The 19,935-nt window shown below is 31.1% G+C and overlaps 1 protein-coding gene across 4 annotated transcripts in view; it reads left to right on the top strand.

The window, feature by feature from the left end:
- The window catches only part of tn (tripartite motif containing protein thin), a 79,168-nt gene extending 62,098 nt beyond the window's left edge, over positions 1 to 17,070 (top strand). For all 4 annotated transcript variants that reach the window (XM_088181551.1, XM_088181549.1, XM_088181550.1 and 1 more), the window contains 9 exons: positions 4,978 to 5,134; positions 5,463 to 6,974; positions 7,174 to 7,387; positions 7,487 to 8,581; positions 9,517 to 9,581; positions 9,680 to 9,928; positions 11,245 to 11,385; positions 12,977 to 13,194; positions 16,693 to 17,070. In XM_088181551.1, the coding sequence (XP_088037677.1) occupies positions 5,000 to 5,134; positions 5,463 to 6,974; positions 7,174 to 7,387; positions 7,487 to 8,581; positions 9,517 to 9,581; positions 9,680 to 9,928; positions 11,245 to 11,385; positions 12,977 to 13,194; positions 16,693 to 16,906 (3,843 nt within the window). In that variant the 5' untranslated portion in view covers positions 4,978 to 4,999 and the 3' untranslated portion in view covers positions 16,907 to 17,070. The remainder of the gene's footprint in view (positions 1 to 4,977; positions 5,135 to 5,462; positions 6,975 to 7,173; positions 7,388 to 7,486; positions 8,582 to 9,516; positions 9,582 to 9,679; positions 9,929 to 11,244; positions 11,386 to 12,976; positions 13,195 to 16,692) is intronic.
- The last annotated feature ends 2,865 nt before the right edge of the window (positions 17,071 to 19,935 follow it).

Below are 19,935 nucleotides of genomic sequence, written 5' to 3'. Positions count from 1 at the left end.
CAGCGAGTACTGACGTCTCTTGTGTCTCGGTTGGTTCGTCTCTGTTGCTGTGACTCTCTCCTTTTTTAAAATGTTGTTTTTATTCAGCTCTGGCGAATCGCAGATAAGAATGTTATTAGCCAATTGCATTGGATTTTAAATACACCTACAAATGTAATCAAAGAGTCGAAAAATAATATTAATGTAACAAGGTAGAATGTATGGTTTAGCCTGCGTCCTTTCCAAACAAAGAGTATTTATTGAGCTAATAATGTCGCAGGATAGATATGCTTCAGGTGGTCCATACAATAATATTACACAATTATTTTGTCTCGAGATCTCTTTTCCATTGTTGTAAATATTCTGTATGTATCTCAATTTTTATAACGGTTGATTTTTTTTTATTGTACATGTGTACTTTAAGAATTTTACCTTATTTAAGCCATATAGTTTATTTTCTCATGTCATTTTTTTTAGTATAGGTTATATAAACTTTTGTATATTTTATGAACTTGAAAAATTATTTTTAATTAAAATTTAATTTTACCCTAACCACTACTAAACGATTCAATAAGCTGATCATAATTAAAGTTAGTATTTAAAACTCAATATATTAAAATTATATAATTAAATAAAGATATTATACGCAATACTTAAAATCGATATTATTTTCAACTAGTTTTCTGTGAATAGATTAATTTGTTCCAAACTTAGATTATTTAATGAAGAATATTTGTAATAACAAGCAATTATTGATAAAGTATATTTGTAATAATTAAATTAAAATAAGGTCGAAACACTTTACTCTGGCATTTGATTTATTCAATAGTTAAATAATTAATATACAAATAAAAAAATTAAGTTAACGTAAAAATAATACAATACAATAATATTGAAGTGTACTATTATAAGACATTGAAAATGTTGTAGACAACCATAGAGTTATTTAAAATGAGCAATAAATATAGATTGGTATTTAATCGATGTGAATAAAAACACAATGTTATTTAGTCAATAATATTTTAATATGATTTGAGAGTTGCTTTCTTGTTTTCCATTTTCTTAAAATAATAACACTCTTAACCTTGTTTTGAACGGCTCTTCGCATTAATCTGGCTACTCCCAAAGTTGTCCATACCTTGACCTATATATTGTATTTTAACATTTAAAAATATAAAATAGATATGTATATTAAGTATGTAGAGGTCAATCTGGTTTGTTTAATCCATATAAGATTGAGAGCATCAACTTTAAAATAATTGCGTAAAGTATAAAAACACTCTTTAAGGGGTTCTCGGTTAAACGTTCCGTTGGAAACTTTACCGATTGTAAAGTGGGCGCCTGTTTAGTTTGATTAATCGTATTGTTTAAGCGAAAATATCGAACCGCAAATATTCGGTTCTGGTTCGATGCGAGATTAATGGTTTAATTTACCAATTTAATAAATGGAAAGCGGCCGAAGCGTTTGGTACGTGAGCGAAATAAATGGCACACTGTTAAAACTACAATGCTCTTTAATATATTACGATGATAATGGAAAAATTACAAACGCGGGCAGGCATTTCCTAAAAATGCCACTACATTTACTGAAAATTTACAGTGTGTATTGTATAACGCACTAAATAATGTACTGTTTGATATGCGAATTAATTATTCGGCGGTGAATAATAATACTTAGGTTAAATCATATAGTTCGATATAATAAGGTATTAAATGCAATATGTTTGTAAAAATCCTTTTTGTGTCATTAGAAAATCATAATACATATTTTTACTTTCATTCTAAATAATATTTTTTATTAATCAGTAAAACGTTTTCAAATATCTTAGTATAAAAAAATTTGTTAGTATTGTAGCTCCTTCGTTTTCAGTAAATTGAGGTGTAATACAATTTATTACTTATTATTTATTTCACTAAAATCTCATATAAAATACATTAATTTTATACTATTAAAAATCAGAGTGTAACATATACCAATTAGTTTACATGTGTATTTAAACGTATAAAATAAACACTAGATGACTCAAAAAAAATAATTAAAAAATCTGTTCACCAGCAGTCAAACTCTAATTAAGTCTCGTGCTTGGTGACCCGAGGAGTGCTAATGGGAAAACGTTGATGCCTTTCTAGGAAAATGCATTTTGAATTCAGCAAACCATGAAAGTAGCACGTGACTTCTCGGTCGTTCACGTAATCTGGCCATAAATCATTTCCAAACTTTCTAACCTGTGCTAAGTCTTTATTAAATTAAAATATAAGACTTTTATAAGCCATTACATGGTATATTAAATTAATTTAAAAATAGTATAAACGGTAATGAGTTATTATACGATACGAAGCTTATATTAAAAATACTTTTAATTCTGTATAATTTATTAAAAGTTATAGGTTTTTATGGATAAATTAATTTCCTAAATAATTGTTTATTAATTTTATGGTTATAAGCTTGTAGCATATATGCAAAAAAGTGATCCTTTTGCATCGTGTGATGTTTAAATTTTCCGAAGCTTCTCTATAGAATGCAACGAAACAGATATAGATCTATGAAAGTTGCAGAACAAGAGCAAGTTGGCGGAAAACATTGAGCATTCCTTTGATATTTTATTCCTTGTTTAAGCACATCGTGTGCAATATCGATGCTCGCGTGCATTGGAAAACTTTGAAGTGAATGCATTGAAATATGAAGAAAAAACAAAGCTTTTTCAGCCATTCTTGTGATCTTAAGGCAAACTTTTAAATGAAAAAAATATGTTAAAAAATCGATAAAATGGGTAACGAAGATATTATTAGTTCGAGAAAATCTGAATTTATATGCGTATATGGAATTTAACATACACTATTTTCGTATGAAAAAGATACCGAAATTCACATTTTAGCAACATTTTATTATAAAAATGCTATACTCAGTTTCTAATATAAATTTAATATGTTGTATTTAAGACAAATTTTCATAAAAAATTTCAAGGTTTTGTCCATATCTCGTCTGATAAATCTTCTCGACTCCTTTCCTTGACAAATAAAGAAAAGTGCTGAAACTGTTTTAGTTTTTAATCTAGCTCTTCTAGGAATGGAAATTATATTTATCTGCGAAAATCTGCGTTCACATTCACTAAAAGTAATAAGAATTTTTTTCAGAGACCGTATCAAATAGTTTTTTATGTATAATCCATGAATCATTCATATTTTATATAAAACAATTTTTAGTATTAATATCTTCAGCCTAATGTTTTTGATTAGGTACGCAAGAACAATACGCTAATCATATTTTTTGTTATAAAACAATCTATTTTCGATTGATTCTTTAATTTGCAGCAGATTCTCTGTTATTCTCTTTGGTTAAAATTGTTTTTTTTAAGGTAAGCTTAACTGTTGCTTGTTATCTTTGCTAGAATACGTCTCATTATTGATCCATTTTTAGAAAAGTTGAAATCCCATTTTTGTTTGAACTTATCAACTGGTTGATTCAAATGGACCAAACTTTAAATTTTAAGAAGTTACTTTTAAAACTAGAAAAATCCGTCGAAAAATAATTAAATTTATAACACAACAGAATTTTAAAATATTTTTAAAAGTTTTTCAAGAAGCTGAAATTTAAAATCACGTAGAAAAAAAAAAAAATTTAAAAATGAACACAAAATGTTTACAAAATTTGACTCCATCTCTTTAAAGTGAACCGGGCCCAGAAAACTAACATTGAATATTTGGGCATCTAAACTCTAAGCCTAAATAAAATATGCATATTTAGGAACTTCGCTCTAAAGGGCTTACCGCCAATACGCCTCTTAGACCAATATTTTTTACATTGAAATTTTCATATTAGAAAATAATATAAAAATATTTTTTTTAAATAGATGTTTTCAGATTTTTAACTAAATATAGCTAAATTAGCACTTATGCTAGAGTTTATTTTTTACTTTCTCCCAACCTTTTTAGTTTGTTTTAAATTATAACCCCAACGTTTATTTTATAATTTAATTTTTTATTTATTATATTTTAACTAGTAACAAAATTGTAAACATCAAAATCGGTAGAAATCAGTTTTATATTATTATATTTTTTATAAATTATATAATCGAAATCAACTTAATAATAAAAAAATATATATTATGCAAAATCCGGTAGTGAGATCCAATTTTATGATTACCTTTAAATTTTAAAATTACTGAAAAAGAAATATTTCGAATTTCAAATACATGAAAATTATATGTGTATGTATTGAAGTTTATCTGGTTATATACAATTATTAGGTCATTTTTAAATTCTAGTTAAAGTTTAAGCACTAAAAGTTGTATATTGTAGATTTAAATTTTATAGATATGATTAAAAATATAAGCGTCACTATTGAAGATATATATATATAATACTATGACAAAGTTTAGAGTATGATTAGTAAGGATAAGGGCAATTACCGCCTTTCACTTTTACAACCATAATTTTACGGTTAATCGTAAAATTTTTGCCATGCACTTCCGCTGTTATCTGACGCTGTAAAAATTCGAGTTTGCAAAAGTTTGGATTAAACATTTTACGACCGCCGAGTATTTTTCAACTTCCTGCATATAATAAAGCAAACGCTTAATGCAACATATAATATAAACAGTTTTTTACTAATATATTTATAAGCGGGTAATAAAATTAAAACAAACTTTTCAATTTACGTATTTATTATTGGCTCTGCAAAGTTAAAGGTTCTCTTTATACTATGCTTTGCGAAACGAAAGCCAAACCACCTCTGGGGGGTTGCTTTTAACGTATCAAACTACGCGTAATCGATAACGTACGAAACTTTTACTCAATACACATGTATATATGTTAATCAGAACCTTTTTATGTTATAAATTCATTGGTTAGACTTTTAAAATACATGAAAGTATAGGTTCGCAAATTCTTTTTATGATGAAAGCAAAATTTGAGGTATATTCTTAATAACGCAAAAATTACACGTTCCACTGATCAAAGTCTTTATTTTAACAATTTTTATTGATGTATTGTTCACAGGTTAACTTAAGAAAAAATCATTATGGAGCAGTTTGAACAGCTTTTGACGTGCTGCGTCTGTTTGGACCGGTACCGAAACCCAAAGTTGCTACCATGCCAGCACAGCTTTTGCATGGAACCCTGCATGGACGGCTTGGTCGACTATGTCAGGAGACAGGTAAAATATATTATTTAAAAAATACTTGATATATAGCCAGAAGATAAGGATAGCGGCTAAACTTTCATTAAAACGGATCCTTAAATCAGATGGGGCGCACAAGAAAAATGCGGTTTTAATACTACGCAGTGATTTACGACGTCCCTATTTCGTATCGCTTTATTAAATATGCTTAGCGAAGAGCTTTTTCTAAATCGATAAAACCGTTTGGTCAACTGCCATAAACAGGTGTTTTCTGTCTATCTACTCCATGAAAATTTTAGCAAATTTTAATATATTCCACCTATACAAACACTTTATCTAATGCATATATTTTGAAATGTTTTAGGTGAAATGTCCGGAATGCAGAGCCGAGCATCGTATACCATATCAAGGTGTTCAAGGCTTTCCGACCAACGTCACCCTTCAACGCTTTTTAGAACTCCACATAGAAATATCAGGAGAGTTGCCAGATCCTACAGCGGGACAGATCATGGAAAGATGCAACGTTTGTTCTGAAAAGTCGTACTGTAACATCTGTGGGCATTGCGATAAAAAAGTTTGCAGTGATTGCAAAGGAGCTCACATGGATATCTTGCGTAGAGAAATCTCAAGAATTAACAATCAAGTCAGGAGAGGCATACATCGCTTGCAAGATATTTTAGCAGTAGTGGAGAAGAACACTCTTAGTCTTCAAACGAACTGTTCTTCAGTAGCTGAAGAAATAGACGAAATACACAGAAGACTTTTGAAGGCTCTGAAAGACCGCACAGAAGTTCTCAGAGCCGAAATCGATAGATACGTCGGCACCGAGCTAAGAAATCTTTCAAATTTAAAAGATAATCTAGAATTGGAAATTTCTAACATCACAAGCAATTGTGATTTAGCTGATAAGCACATCAATGAAGATGTAGAATGGGACGACGTAGAATTGATGGATGCTAAAGAGATATTTTTGAAGACGGTTGAGTTCATCAGAAACTTTGAATATGAAGCTAGCGATTACGGTAGACGTGTCAGATTCATCATGACTCACGATCCTAATCAACTTGTTTTGCACGTCGCCGGTTATGGAGAGCTAAACATTAACACAGCTAACACAGGCTTTACTACTACTGGCTCCGTTGGAAGTAGCATGCTGCAACCATCAAGTGGACCAGGTCTTATGCGTTCCAAGAGTGACCATAGATTAGCTTCACAGTTTAGACAACAAGAAGAGCTTCGTGGATATGGAGATGCAGATGAACCACTGTTAGGCGGTAGGAAATTTGGCGATCGAAAACCACAACCAGCTGTCGCTGCCGATCGATATGAAAATAGATATGGTCGCACTGGAACCGAATATGGAGACGATTACGGATACGATGACAGCTCTAGACCTCGTCGTTTTAGATCTCGGTTTGTTCGTAGTACGCAAGGAGACGATTCTGATAATGAGCAAAGTAGCCGTGCTGTTAAATTTGATGCGAACGCAACGAAGGAAAAGGAAAGGGAACGCGTTCTTGATACTGAAGATGTTGCTCGTGGACCTTTGAGTGGAATATTCCGCTTGACCGATTCCCCTAGAGTCATGAAGCGTCTTCAAGAATGTGATGGAGGTAAGAAAAAAATTGTCAAAGAGACACCTGCCCCAATCCCACCACCAGCTCTAGCACCACCGCCTGCTAAGCCCGCCCTAAAGAAGACAGTTCCTCCTCCAGCTCAAAGACAGGTGAGCGAAGAAGACGAAATTGCAAGAATTAAACGTCAAAATAAAGGAGCAACATCTTCAACGCCCGAAGAGAGACCTGCTGCAGATCGCGTGGCCGCTCTGAAGACACGACCCGAAGAGGAAGAACGTCGTAGGCGACCCTCCAGGGAGGTGAGTGTGGAAGAAGAATAAATGTAGATTTACGTGTTTGTATTGTGTTGCTTTTTGCCTAGTTAATTGTACAAAGAATAGATCCACACTCACATGTTAAAAAACCACACTTGAATACACAAATAGACTGCACATACTTGTTGAATATAGATAGCGATAACAACTACAGACAGACGGATAATATCAATACATTTCCTAGGCGTCGAGCGAAGCAGAATCTGACGAGTCAGCTGGCTCACCACAACAACCAACACCAAAACCTGCCCCACAACAACCGACAAGTCCCAAAGCTGGTAGTGTCCCTAGAAGGACAGAATCTCCATCTTATAAGATGCCCGCAAGGTCTGATAGCTCTGACTCCAGCACCTCCTCCGAAAGCGTCCCCGCTACACCGGCTCCTCCCAAGAACACAGGTGCGGCATTTTCGATAGAAGAAATTAAAAAAAAATATTTTTCAGGCGATTTATTACAAAAGTATAGAAAACCACCAAAACCTTCTTTATCTTCCACAGAACCAGAGAAAAAAGAAATCAGTAGCATCCCTACTTCTGTGTCTGCCGCAAGCACTGCGACACCCGCGAGTGCTAACGCCGCTGGAGGTGCTGGAGCAGCAGCTGGTGCGCAGCGCTTCCAAAGCCGTTTCCTAGGGGGAGCTAATAGACCGACCCCTACCCCAGAACCGCCAAAGCCAGCAGAGTCTGACACCAGTTCCGAAGAAGAGACAGATTCTTCAGAAGAAAGCGAAGAAGAGACTCCTACCAAACAGGCTGAAACTCAAGCCATGGCTAAAAGTGACATCGGTCCATTGCTAGCTCGCAGCTCTAACGCTAGAGAAGCAGCTCAAGAAAACAAAGCACAAAAAGACGGATCGCCCCTTAGCAGAACTACATATACGAGACCGGAAGAAACGACACCACCTAGAACTTACACCAGAACTAGGCCGACCCCTGCCGAAGAAGAACCAGCATCGTCTAAATATGGAGCAAGCGGAACTGCTAGTAGTTACACGAGTCGTTTTTTAAATCGAGGAAAGACCACTGCAGCGCCAGTTGAAGAAGATTACGCGTCTCCGAAAGAAGACGACGATAGAAACCAGACTGGAAGATCAAGATACTTAGCTCTGAAAGAACGCCGTAATCGCTTGGCAAGAAGTAGAAGCAGTCACACGGGTTTCGGTGCAAACGACGATGAAGATGTTGACGAACCTATGTCACCAACGACAGCATCGCCATCAGCATATTTGGCATCGAAATACGGTACTTCTGCTAGCGGTTCTGAGTTAGCAAGAAGTAGATCATCTCACGCGTTGAAATCTAGAGAGAACTCACCGGAGCGTACCACCACAACCGGAACTGAAAAGGATGGAGCTGCTCTTAGCTCATGGGCTCGCTATTTGAAGAGCAAGTATGGAAATAGAGCAGCGAAGGATAGGGAGCGCGACGGTGGCACTAGTGGGGGCTTATCTCCTTCTTCGTCATCAGCAGCTCGTCGTTTATCTTTGGGCCTGCCGTTAAGAGCGGCAAACGAATTAAACAGCTCTGACGACGACCAAAAAAACGCGGCAGGCTCCCCCATCTCCCCTACAGCAGCTACAGCAGTGGCAGCAGGTAAAATTACATTCAATACACTCTGATGACCTAAATTTTTTGTACAAAAAGCATTGTAAATATGTCCATTACTTGTGACCGTCTTTTTGGATTTATTACTAAATTTCATCACTATTTTTCTCTATTCTTTTTAAGAATATGACTTTTTTAGACATAAACATTCTAAAAATAAAATCGACCTATTAAAAAAATATTTTTATAAAATATAGTATAATTCAGTTTTTTGCAATAGCTGTAAATTTTTCAGATGACCTTTTAATATTATATATTTTATTTAATATTAAAAAGTATCTGAAATATAGATATCTTAATTTATTTGTAAGTTGTTAAATACGACCTTCTAATGGCGTAGTCTTTCTTTTCTATATCTGCTGATTGTTTTTTACTTTTTTCCGATTTTGTTAAATAATATTTTTTTTAGTTTCCTTTTCTTAATTTATTGATCTTTAAAAATGGTAGCAGTTAATTGTCGAGTTACAGAAAATTATAATATATTGTAAAGAGAAACTTTTAAATGGTGCGTCTATGCCTTTGATTAATTCGCACGATATTAATTAAATATAACTTATTTTTAATTATTTGATAGAATTTTAATGTTGTTAAGCTTTTATAACAATGGTCTCTAGCGTCTATTCCGAATGCTTGTACAGTTATTAGTGGAATAGCTTTGACAAGGTCAATTTCACTGGTACAAATATTTTGAAGCTGACAGTTTTCTGGCTAGCGATTCCCATATCGATATTATTTGTGTCTTCTGTCGCTTTGTTCAATGATTAAAATAGGTCACATATGAAATAACGTAATAATTTCACGTGAGTTTTAAATATATTATATATTTTATATCGCGCAATGTTTGCATGCTTCTTTTTGGGTCATCAGATATAGCACAGTAGTTATTTTTGCGAAAGGCGATACTAATGCAATTTCTTTTATAGGTTTCGCAGCAGCAGGTTCCTCCCCTAGGAGCCAATATCTGCAAAAGCGGCGGCAGCTGTTTAAAGTAATGTCTTACTGCAACAATAAAAGTTTTTTTCATTAACACTACATGGGAAAAGTTTTCAAAGAGTAAATACATATTTTATGTGCTTTGTGTGCCAGGTGGGGAGCCGGGGGAGCGAGCCCGGATCATTTACATGGCCTCGCGGCATTGCCGTGGGTCCTGATAACACCATGGTGGTTGCAGATTCATCCAACCACAGAGTTCAAGTATTCGACAGTAATGGGGTATTCATGAAAGAGTTCGGCTCTTACGGTAGCGGAGAAGGAGAATTCGATTGTCTGGCTGGAGTTGCTGTAAACCGCATAGGCCAATACATTATAGCCGATAGATACAATCATCGTATTCAGGTAAGAAGCATTGTTCTTCTTATGTTGCATATAATATTTACATGTAGTTCTATTTGTTTTATTTATATATTTAAATTAAATTAAGAACATTGTGTATGCATCACAATAGTAAAAAAACAATACATGGTATTACAACAATATAGTCCAAAACAGACAGTTGCGAAAAGTCCATTTCCATAGAGAATTTAAATTACTCTGTAGAAAGGAGTCCATATGCATATCGAGAAAACTTGTAATTGTTACTGCTGAGTTAATGTCGTTAATAAATAACGTAAAGAGCAGAGGACCCAAATTTGACCTTTGAGGAACCCGCGAAGGGTTTATCCATTACTTTGAGGAAACTTTATGAAAAATAAACTTGAAAACTTTTGGCACTTCCATCAAAAGCTTTTATTTTGAGTTTACAGAGAGATTTAAAATCAAATTGTAGCATTTATAATTTAGAATTGCTTACAAGCGCATGTTCTCAATATGCGAGATTTATAATTTGTAAGATTTATAAATCAGTTATAGATTAGATAACATCTTAATATAAAAACTACTCATTTAAAATAAGTAATACATGCTTATTATTGGGGTATTGCCCTATGTTAAGTATAGAAAAACTGACAATATCCATCTAAAAAATCTGAAAAATAAATTTTATAAAAACATTCTGATAAATTATCGTCGCATTAGCCTTCTATATATTATATTTGATAAATAACCCATTTAAAATATTTGTATTATTGTGTCTGAAATAATTTTTCAGTACTAAAATTATAAACGAACAATTTGGTTTTCGCGAAATGCATTCAACAGGCTAAATTTCTTATTATGACGTTGATGTAGTCTTACCTTGAAAATTAAGTTAAAACTTTGGTTAGTCCAAATCTGACAGTCAAAGTAAAATCTGCTGTTTTCTCTTAGCTTCGCTGTTGTAGTCTGAATTCTGATTCTGAATTGAATTTTTGTTGAGCACAAAAGCAACTTGTGACATATTTATGTTTTTCTAACATCGACATGCATATTTTGTATGACTAAAAATAGCTATGAATACCATTAATAAAATGAAGTATTTTAAATTATGCTTAACATGTTTTATTATAAGTTTACTACAAACAAGTTAAAAGTTAAATTTGAAAAATTTAATATATATTTTAGTCCAGTCCCTAAAAATTTTTAAGCCAGAATCATAAAGATGTGTGTCGTAAGATAATGACGAAAAAAGTTAAGAACACTGCTTTAAAGCATGATCATTAATGTTACAACTATTTTATGATAATTCTACAATATAACTACTATTATATGGTATTAAAATTGTATTTATTTTATAGGTTTTAGATCCATCTGGTCGCTTCTTGAGATCATTTGGAAGCCAAGGTGCCGCCGATGGACGTTTCAACTATCCGTGGGGCATAACGACCGACGCTCTAGGATTTATCTACGTATGCGACAAGGAAAACCACAGGGTTCAAGTACGTATTCAAAGAAATTTTATCCCATTTCACTATTATTGCCAATTAAAGTCTTTCCAAGCGCATGAATCAAATTAAACTGCGCTCACGTTTGCGTTTTATCTTTAATTTCGAATCGGATGGCAGGCCGTAAAGTCGAACAATGCAATCAGTTTTCAATTTAACAACGACAATAATTTACAATCAGGCCGATTGAAAAGCGGTAAGACCACTTTCCTTTCACGGTTAACTTTTAATTTGTGCTTTCCGGGATCAAAGGCAGCGTTGAATGGCATTTCTTAATTGAACGAACTGGAGTAATGAATTCATTACGGAGATATTAAGATAACGTTTTATCGCAATGTGCTCAATGTAATAAAATGTAAAACTAGTAATTAATCAGACTAAATTGAATAATTTGATTTTATGATATTGATTTAATTAAATTGATAGAGACCTAATGATAATTAAAATGGTGTTTTAAAAATATAATTAGGAATGCAATAAAGATGATTCAATAATATCATAGGACAGGAACATAAATAATTTAATTGCATAGAAAAGATTTACTTTAATCTGTATCTTATCTAAACAATCTTATTTTTGCTACAAAATTTAATGTTTTTAACCTGATACATACATCAAATTACAGGATTTTAATTGTTTTATTAGATTATTTTAATTGAATTTTTATGTTAGGTAATTTTGACGTCGTTTATTTTCTGCAACAAAATAATCACTTTGAAATGTTTATTTTTGTTTTAAACCTTCTCCCACCTCTCAGTTATATTTTAATTCTATTAGCATAAAATTTTTTTTTCATATCTAATCAATCACCTATTACCTAATAAACGTTTTTAATTTTTTTACAAAAGCTTCCGATTTTTTTAAGAAATTTATAAAACATGTGGTTATGTATAAATTGTTTAATTGGTAAAAATTCTGACACCGTGAATTTTGGGGTCCAATGTTTTCTTTAAATATTAGAAAGTAGGGTCCATATGTGAATCTACCAAAGCACGAATGACTTTTAAAACTTGAATTAAAATAAAACGACATTCATGTTGAGATTACCTTATATATGTATCAGTAAAATTATTTTATGTAAAAAAAAATTTTAAATATAAATAAAACACAAATTTAAAAATATAGCTAATACGTTAATTATTTTCTTAAAAATTTAACCTAGTAATATTTAAAATTAAATATTGTGCTTTAAATTTAATTTCACTTTCAAAATCATTAAATAGTATTCAGATTATATTTATGGATATTTGTTATCTATTAGTTGATTTATAATCTAAAGTAATTATTATTTTAATAGGAATAAATTTTTTTTTTTTATTAAGTTTAATCTCTTTTGTGTGTAAGTTATGCACAAAATTCAAATGTGTTTTTCTTTATAAAACTATTTTTTAAGCAAATTTTTAAATGAGATGCTAGAAAAAAATCACACAAATCAACGTATATTTTTTTTGTAAAAATAATTAAAAATATGTATGTTTAATATTAAATAATTAATATTTTCTAAACATCCTCTTTGTTTGTAATTTGCTATCGATGTTATGATTTGAGTTTGAATACAAATGTTTTGTTGTTTTGTTATACACAGGTTTTCCAATCTGACGGCACATTTGTCGGAAAGTTTGGATCGTTTGGCCACAAAGCCGGACAACTGGAACATCCGCACTACATAGCCGTGAGCAACACGAACAGGGTCATAGTGTCAGACAGCAACAACCACAGGGTGCAGATATTCGACGTGAACGGAAGAGTTCTGTCCTCTTTCGGCGCCGAGGGCTCCGAGGAAGGACAGTTCAAGTTCCCAAGGTATTAGCGGCAACATAACGCATTTAAGTCACAATTATAATTTGGTCCTTCTCTCCCGCCTCCTAGAGGCAATTAGAATTCTCAAACATCACCTTATGAATATTAAAAACGAAAACTCGAAAACGAGGATCTTCTTTGGCGGTAGCTTTATAAATACTCTTTAAAACAGTTTTCGAAAATCTTACCTGCGAAGTCCCGCACCTGCTTGCTGCAAACTTTTCAGGAAATACTTTCTAATTCTCTTGTTGTTCGCGGAATTACCTCTCACCCTATCTAGGTTCTTAATTACGCCCGCGTTGTAATTCTAGTTTGTAAAGAAAACCGATCGAGCGCAATGTATAAGACGATATAACGGTAATAGCTTTGAATGAAAACATAGGATTTTTTTTGACACAAATTTACTTAGTTGACGACGCTCGAGCCCGTATCAAATGACACTTTCTTCTCGGGAGAGTCTTCTCGAAGTGCTATTTCTATTCCAGCCGATCTCCGAGGGGTATTTAAATATTCGATCGCATTTTTGGTCGCCTGCCAGCTCTATTTCACCGCGTATCTTCTTCGGTCTTAGAGACGGAAAACTTTAATGACACTTACACTCATAAATTTAACTGCAATTGGCAAATGATTGAGATAAAATCTATAATAACTTAATAAACATCAGAGCTGCCACTCAACAGTGCATCAGAACTAAGATTCTAAATATAAAGTAGCTTTTTTGTTTATATTAATTGTATAATATATATATCTATGGAATTGTATAAAAATCACTTTATTTATTATATCTATTGTATAAAAATCACTTTAGTAATTGTATTATTGCAAAACGACAGAAATTAGTCTAATGTCAAGTAAACACAATTAAAAACCAATAACTTGTGAGAAGTCTGTGAATCAGTGACATATGCTTTTGATTTCTTACAAAATAATATTAGAGCTTACAGTCAATAAATGTCATTATGCACGACCTAGATCGATTTAATTGTAATTATAGCTAAGGAAAATTAACTTAATTAGCCTGAACCGACATTTTGTTGCAATATGTCAGATGTTTATAAACTCAAAAAAAATGTAACGCCGTTAAAAAAATTTCAAAAAAAGACATATTTTTCACATTTGTCGTCATTCATGTAGTTTTTAAGGACATGGTAACTGCTGATTATTATCAACATAAAAGTTATTGTTAAATAAGCCCTTGTCAATATCTCAGGTGGGTTTTAAAATTATTCTGATCAGCCATCTTGCTTAAGAAATGGATATTGTCTTAAAAAAAGTCTTTAAAAGGTTCTATATTAGGAATTAAAAAATGTTTTTTCTTCCATTTTTTCAATGTCGAAAATGATTAATTAAAACATTGAGAAAGTAAAGAGGTCTAAAACGTATTATATTAGAAAATAAAAGGTAATACATTTTCGTAACATTTAATCAAATTTAATCGATAACTTCCGTAGTTTTAATCGTATAGACATTTTTTAAAATATACCCTATATATGTATCTCGGCTTACCCCCATCTTGTTGCGATTAAAATGGCAACTATTTATAAATTTTAAAATATCGTTATGCCGTTGAAAAAAACTTTTAAAAAAAATTAAATTTATAAAACATACTTTGATATTTTTTGTCATTTATGTGATTTTAAAGGACCTGATACCAGCCCTTTATTTTAAACACAGCAACATAAAACTTATTTTAAAAATCTGAATAGATCTCGTTAATATCTCAGCTGAGTTTGTTGTTCTAATCAGCCATACTGTTTTAAAAAGGGTATTCAAAGTAAAGATAAAAGAAGTCTTAAAAACGTTCTATATTAAGAATTTAAAAAAATGTTTTTTTTATCCATTTGTTTCTCAATTCTGCAGAATTCAATGAATTTTAAGAAACAAACTGCTGTAGTTTTAATCACATAAACTTTTTTTTAATAGATCTTGAAAATATTTTGACTTATTTCGTCAGTCAACCTAGTCCACCTTCTAGTTTCAAAATAGCGGCTATTTAAAAATAAAATACTTTAACTCTTTTAAAAAAGCTTGAAAACGGTAATAAATACAATATAATAAAATTAAAAAAAAATATTTTTTAAAAATGGCTAGATATAACACATCTATTTTATACCAAATATTCATTACACTATTTATCTGTGAGCTTTTAAAAATCTAAAAAAAACTATAATCTATGATGATCGGAATTATTGGTATATACATATCTTCCATGCACTTTGAAATTAAAAAATCAGTAAGCTTCACCTAAAATCGAACCCATGTCTTTCAGGTAGTAGTAAAGTACTTATAACATACCACTGATCTATCGCACTAATAATAAAATACTATGAGTACTGACTTAAAAAATGCCTCGTTTTGTAATATATTTTATATTTTAGTATATTTTATTTTGAATGCTAACTGCTAAAATTTAACAAAAAGTTACGTTGTGCATATAACAATAAATAGCTATTAAAAATTTTTTTTTTTCAAATATTAAAAAAAATTGACAAAAAATTAATTGTAATTTTTTTAACATTTTATTTTTAAGTAAAAAACGCCAAAAAATACTATTTTTCTGTAAATAGATAAATCGCATTTTTTATTGTATAAATAAACGTTTCTTATTATTGTGGTAAATTAATAGAGTGTATTATTAACCACAAGAAAATTCATGAATATTTATTGTAAAATTGAAAAATAAAATCAATTAATTTTCGTAGACTATATTTATATATATTTAAAAAAAATCTGGGATTGAATCCCAAATAAATTTTATTTTTTTTAATTAAAATGTAATGTTTGAAATCGGAAATTATTTAATAATTTTAATTGTACTTTTTAACAAGCATCATAAATTAGGATTTTCAAGCTTTTCCTTTTAATGAATTGTGATGATAAATAAAAATCAAACTAGGTTTTACATATGCATATACATATACATATATATATACATAATATCAAAAATTCTCAAATGAAAAGCTAAATGTTTCCCAATGATAATATTTATATAAAATGTACATATGTATATATATATATATACAGTACAATACATAAAATATTTCAATTTTGTAATATCGTAGCTGGTAGGTGCACTCCATGAAATATTTAATCCAAATATTTTCATTAGGCTTCAAGCAATTAGTATATGCAAAAACAGGCTATTGTAACACTTTATTTATACATTGCCTTTATTTACGTTTAAAATATGTTCACATAACAAAACACTGTGTTACATTACTTTAACAACCCTTTAAACATCGCACCGAATTCCTCTTAATTATTTATATAGGCCCATAATTTTTAAATCACAATTGTAACAAAGCCAAACGCGGCCATTCCGGCTCATCCCATCAGCGTCAGCAAATCTATTTTATTGTCGTAACAAATTTACGATTATTGTCCCCGGATGGCTTAATGAACGTGGGTGAATGTTGACCTCCATTTGTCACCTGACCCTATCGGACCTATACTTTATTACCTGTGCCGGTTAAATTAAACCAAACTTTGTTGAATTTCCAGGGGCGTCGCCGTTGACGATCAAGGATACATTTGTGTGGCCGATTCCGGAAACAATAGAATTCAGATCTTCCACCCTGATGGTACCTTCTTGAGGGCTTTCGGATCTTGGGGTTCCGGAGATGCAGAGTTCAAGGGCTTGGAAGGAATTGCAGTCATGTCTAATGGAAATATAATCGTTTGCGATAGGGAGAACCATCGCGTGCAAGTCTTCTAGTCTAGCAAAAAATATTTATATGTAAATAAATATATAAACTAGTCAACTAAAAAAATATGTAAGATACAAGGCTGATGACTATACAATCTAGTCTATTTACGACAATATTGCTTCGCGCACATTTTTTTAGAATAATGTATTTTATACGATACATACGAACGTATTCCATCATTTTTTTACCATATCAAAAAAATAATTTGGAATGTATAGCATTTTTAAAAACATACTAACTTTTAAAAAAACTTATCTTTCTATTTGTTTTATATTAAGCATAACATAAAATCAAATCAAGGAAGAAAATCTCTCATTGCAATAATCAAATTCCAATTATTTGTATTCGACTGAAACATTCTGCCGATGGAATGATAAATTAGATGAAGCTTTTATCATTTTTTTACGTACATCCATTAACTTGTTTGCTGAATTTCTTTATATTATCTTTTGTATCGTTATTATTATAATTAATAATACAATTTTGAGTCAATAAACAATTAAAAAAATACGCTATATATTTATTTAGTATTTAGGGTGAAAAATAAATAATATATAAATATGTGTACATAACCAGTGACCAGAATGGAAAAACATTTTGATCAAAACCAAACCTAGGCGAATATGGTATGTAACAAAAATAGAGAATGGACAGTGTATAGAGAACGACGCTTGTTTGATAAGGGTACAAAGCGAAATGGCCCATGGGTGTATCATATCTGGCGAAAGTCTACCACAATGAGGGCAATAACTTTATTGGACTTCGCTTTTGCATCACAATTTGACCCGCACGCCAAACTTTGAGCGTTACTGCAAATAAATATGTTTTTTAAATATAACATTAAATTTTATCTGGTAATAGAGGCAGATAATAAAGTAATATAAGTATGGTATATGCAGGTTCTGATTATATATGGATGCTTATGTTGCTATACATTTAAGTTAAGCAAGTAGTTGTTTTTGGGCAAAACTAAACACAAGTCAAAACATCAAAAATGACACTTTATTTTTATTTAAGTTTAAGTCTAATTGTATAAGAATATATTTTCTAGTACCTAGTGATGTAACTCTTTAATCTTTAATATGAACCAGGTCGTATTAAAATTAAATTTTGGGTATGTCTTGTCTTGGTCGATTAGGCGTAACTCCGCTTGAACAAATTTGGCTAAGCTATCATTATACCAAAATGAAAGCGAAGTGGTAATATTGTAGCAAAATTATGGTGGATGTGGTAAGAGTGAACGAATACGGCAGTGTTATAGGCTTTATACTCACCACTTAGATCTTCTGATCAGATCTTATCTTATCCCGTGGAATGCATATCCCGTGGCAGCATTCATTGTTTGTTAAAGTACAGTCTGCTTTTTCTATGAGCGAAATTTAAAAAAATGCTAATGAATGCCATTAATAGTCGCTTAGAGAAATATAATGCTTTTTTAAGGATCCTCTCCGTCAAATCGCCAAACATACAAAAAATCTTTCTAGTGTGTTAAGGAATAAAAAACATTTTACAACGTCGTCATTCTGTGGAATGCATAGTACCGGGATGCTGTATTTGATAACTGTTCGGCAATAATATCTGGCAGCAACCATTGTCTTTCTTAAGGTACAGTATACATTTTTTTAGCATAATAATATACATCACTCGGATACAAACAATGGTCTGTTGGTTATAATAATAAAAAAAAATTGATTTAAATGACACAAATCTATTTATAGCATGATCCGTCTATTAAAATTAGATTTGATTTGTTTCGCCGTTCATGGGTAGTCCCGACTGATAATTAATACTTAAATAAAATATTAAATATCACCATTTAACATTTGACAATAAGTACTTTATGTAAATAAAACTTCGAAAATATTGAATGAAAAATTTTATTGAATTACAATGCACATTAAAAATAACAATCGTATAAATTCATACGATTGTACTTAATAAAAATAATGGGAATTTTTTTATACATTTCTTTGCCAAAAATTATACAATATATATACACGCACGCATGTATATGTGTATATATATTTATACGAAATTATAATATTAATAATATGTTTTTAACTTATATATAGTATAAGGAAGGTAGAGTGAATAATTTGAACAAGGTGTTTTTAACAAGATTTAAGTCTCAAAGCTGAAGAGACAAAACAATCGAACGTCTGAATAGTTCTTAATGAAATCAATACATAATAATGTAAACCATACATATGTATGTAAATACAGAGTTTTGTTGAATATGTGTTTAAACTTTCAACTATTATTTAGATGTAAACTGAGAAGTTTTATAATTGAGACAAAACTCTATACATATACATATGTTAATATATTGTTTCATTTCGAAGCATCCCGACGAACGCAAAAGTTAAGTACTAAGAGCCTACTTTCTTATAAATAATCAACTGAATTGATATGCAAGTTGTTATTAGGCAGGCAGTTTATTCTTTACATTAGCCAAATCCTACAAATTAACGATTTATGTAATAAAAATAAACATTATTATATCATCGTATTAAATATAAACAGTTTATACACAATATTCAATCATAATAATAAAATTAAAAAAATATTATTATTCACATAACAACGAAACGACTAACTTAATTAAAAAAATCAAACTTTCACACGACAATTAATAAATCATATCTGTAACTCTCGTCGTATTCATAATGTTTAGTTTTTTTAATATATTTTTTATTTATAATCACATTTTTATTCAGTTAGCATCTAAGCGTGACTTAGAGTATTAAAGAAAATACCTTGAAAAGTTAATTTATTTATAACAAGAGGGCTTGCGACCGCACAGACGATTTTTTTAATTATTTATTTAACTTATGTACAAATTGGAAGAAAGTAAAGAATCGAATCAAATTATATGAACACATCGGTGGTGATGTTCACAATGGATATCGAAGGGTTGAGATGCAGAATTTTCTTTGTACTTATGGCGCGTCTCTGGGTATTTATTTTAATACGAAAAGGATGGGTGAATCTTGAATTTATCATTCAAAATGAAGTCGCAACGCGAGATGAAACGAAC

This window comes from Plectrocnemia conspersa, unplaced genomic scaffold (genome assembly GCF_051122295.1).
Source record: "Plectrocnemia conspersa isolate PC_06_02 unplaced genomic scaffold, ASM5112229v1 ptg000002l, whole genome shotgun sequence".
NCBI classification, from domain to species: domain Eukaryota; kingdom Metazoa; phylum Arthropoda; class Insecta; order Trichoptera; family Polycentropodidae; genus Plectrocnemia; species Plectrocnemia conspersa.
This window is presented reverse-complemented; position numbering and strand designations above follow the sequence as displayed.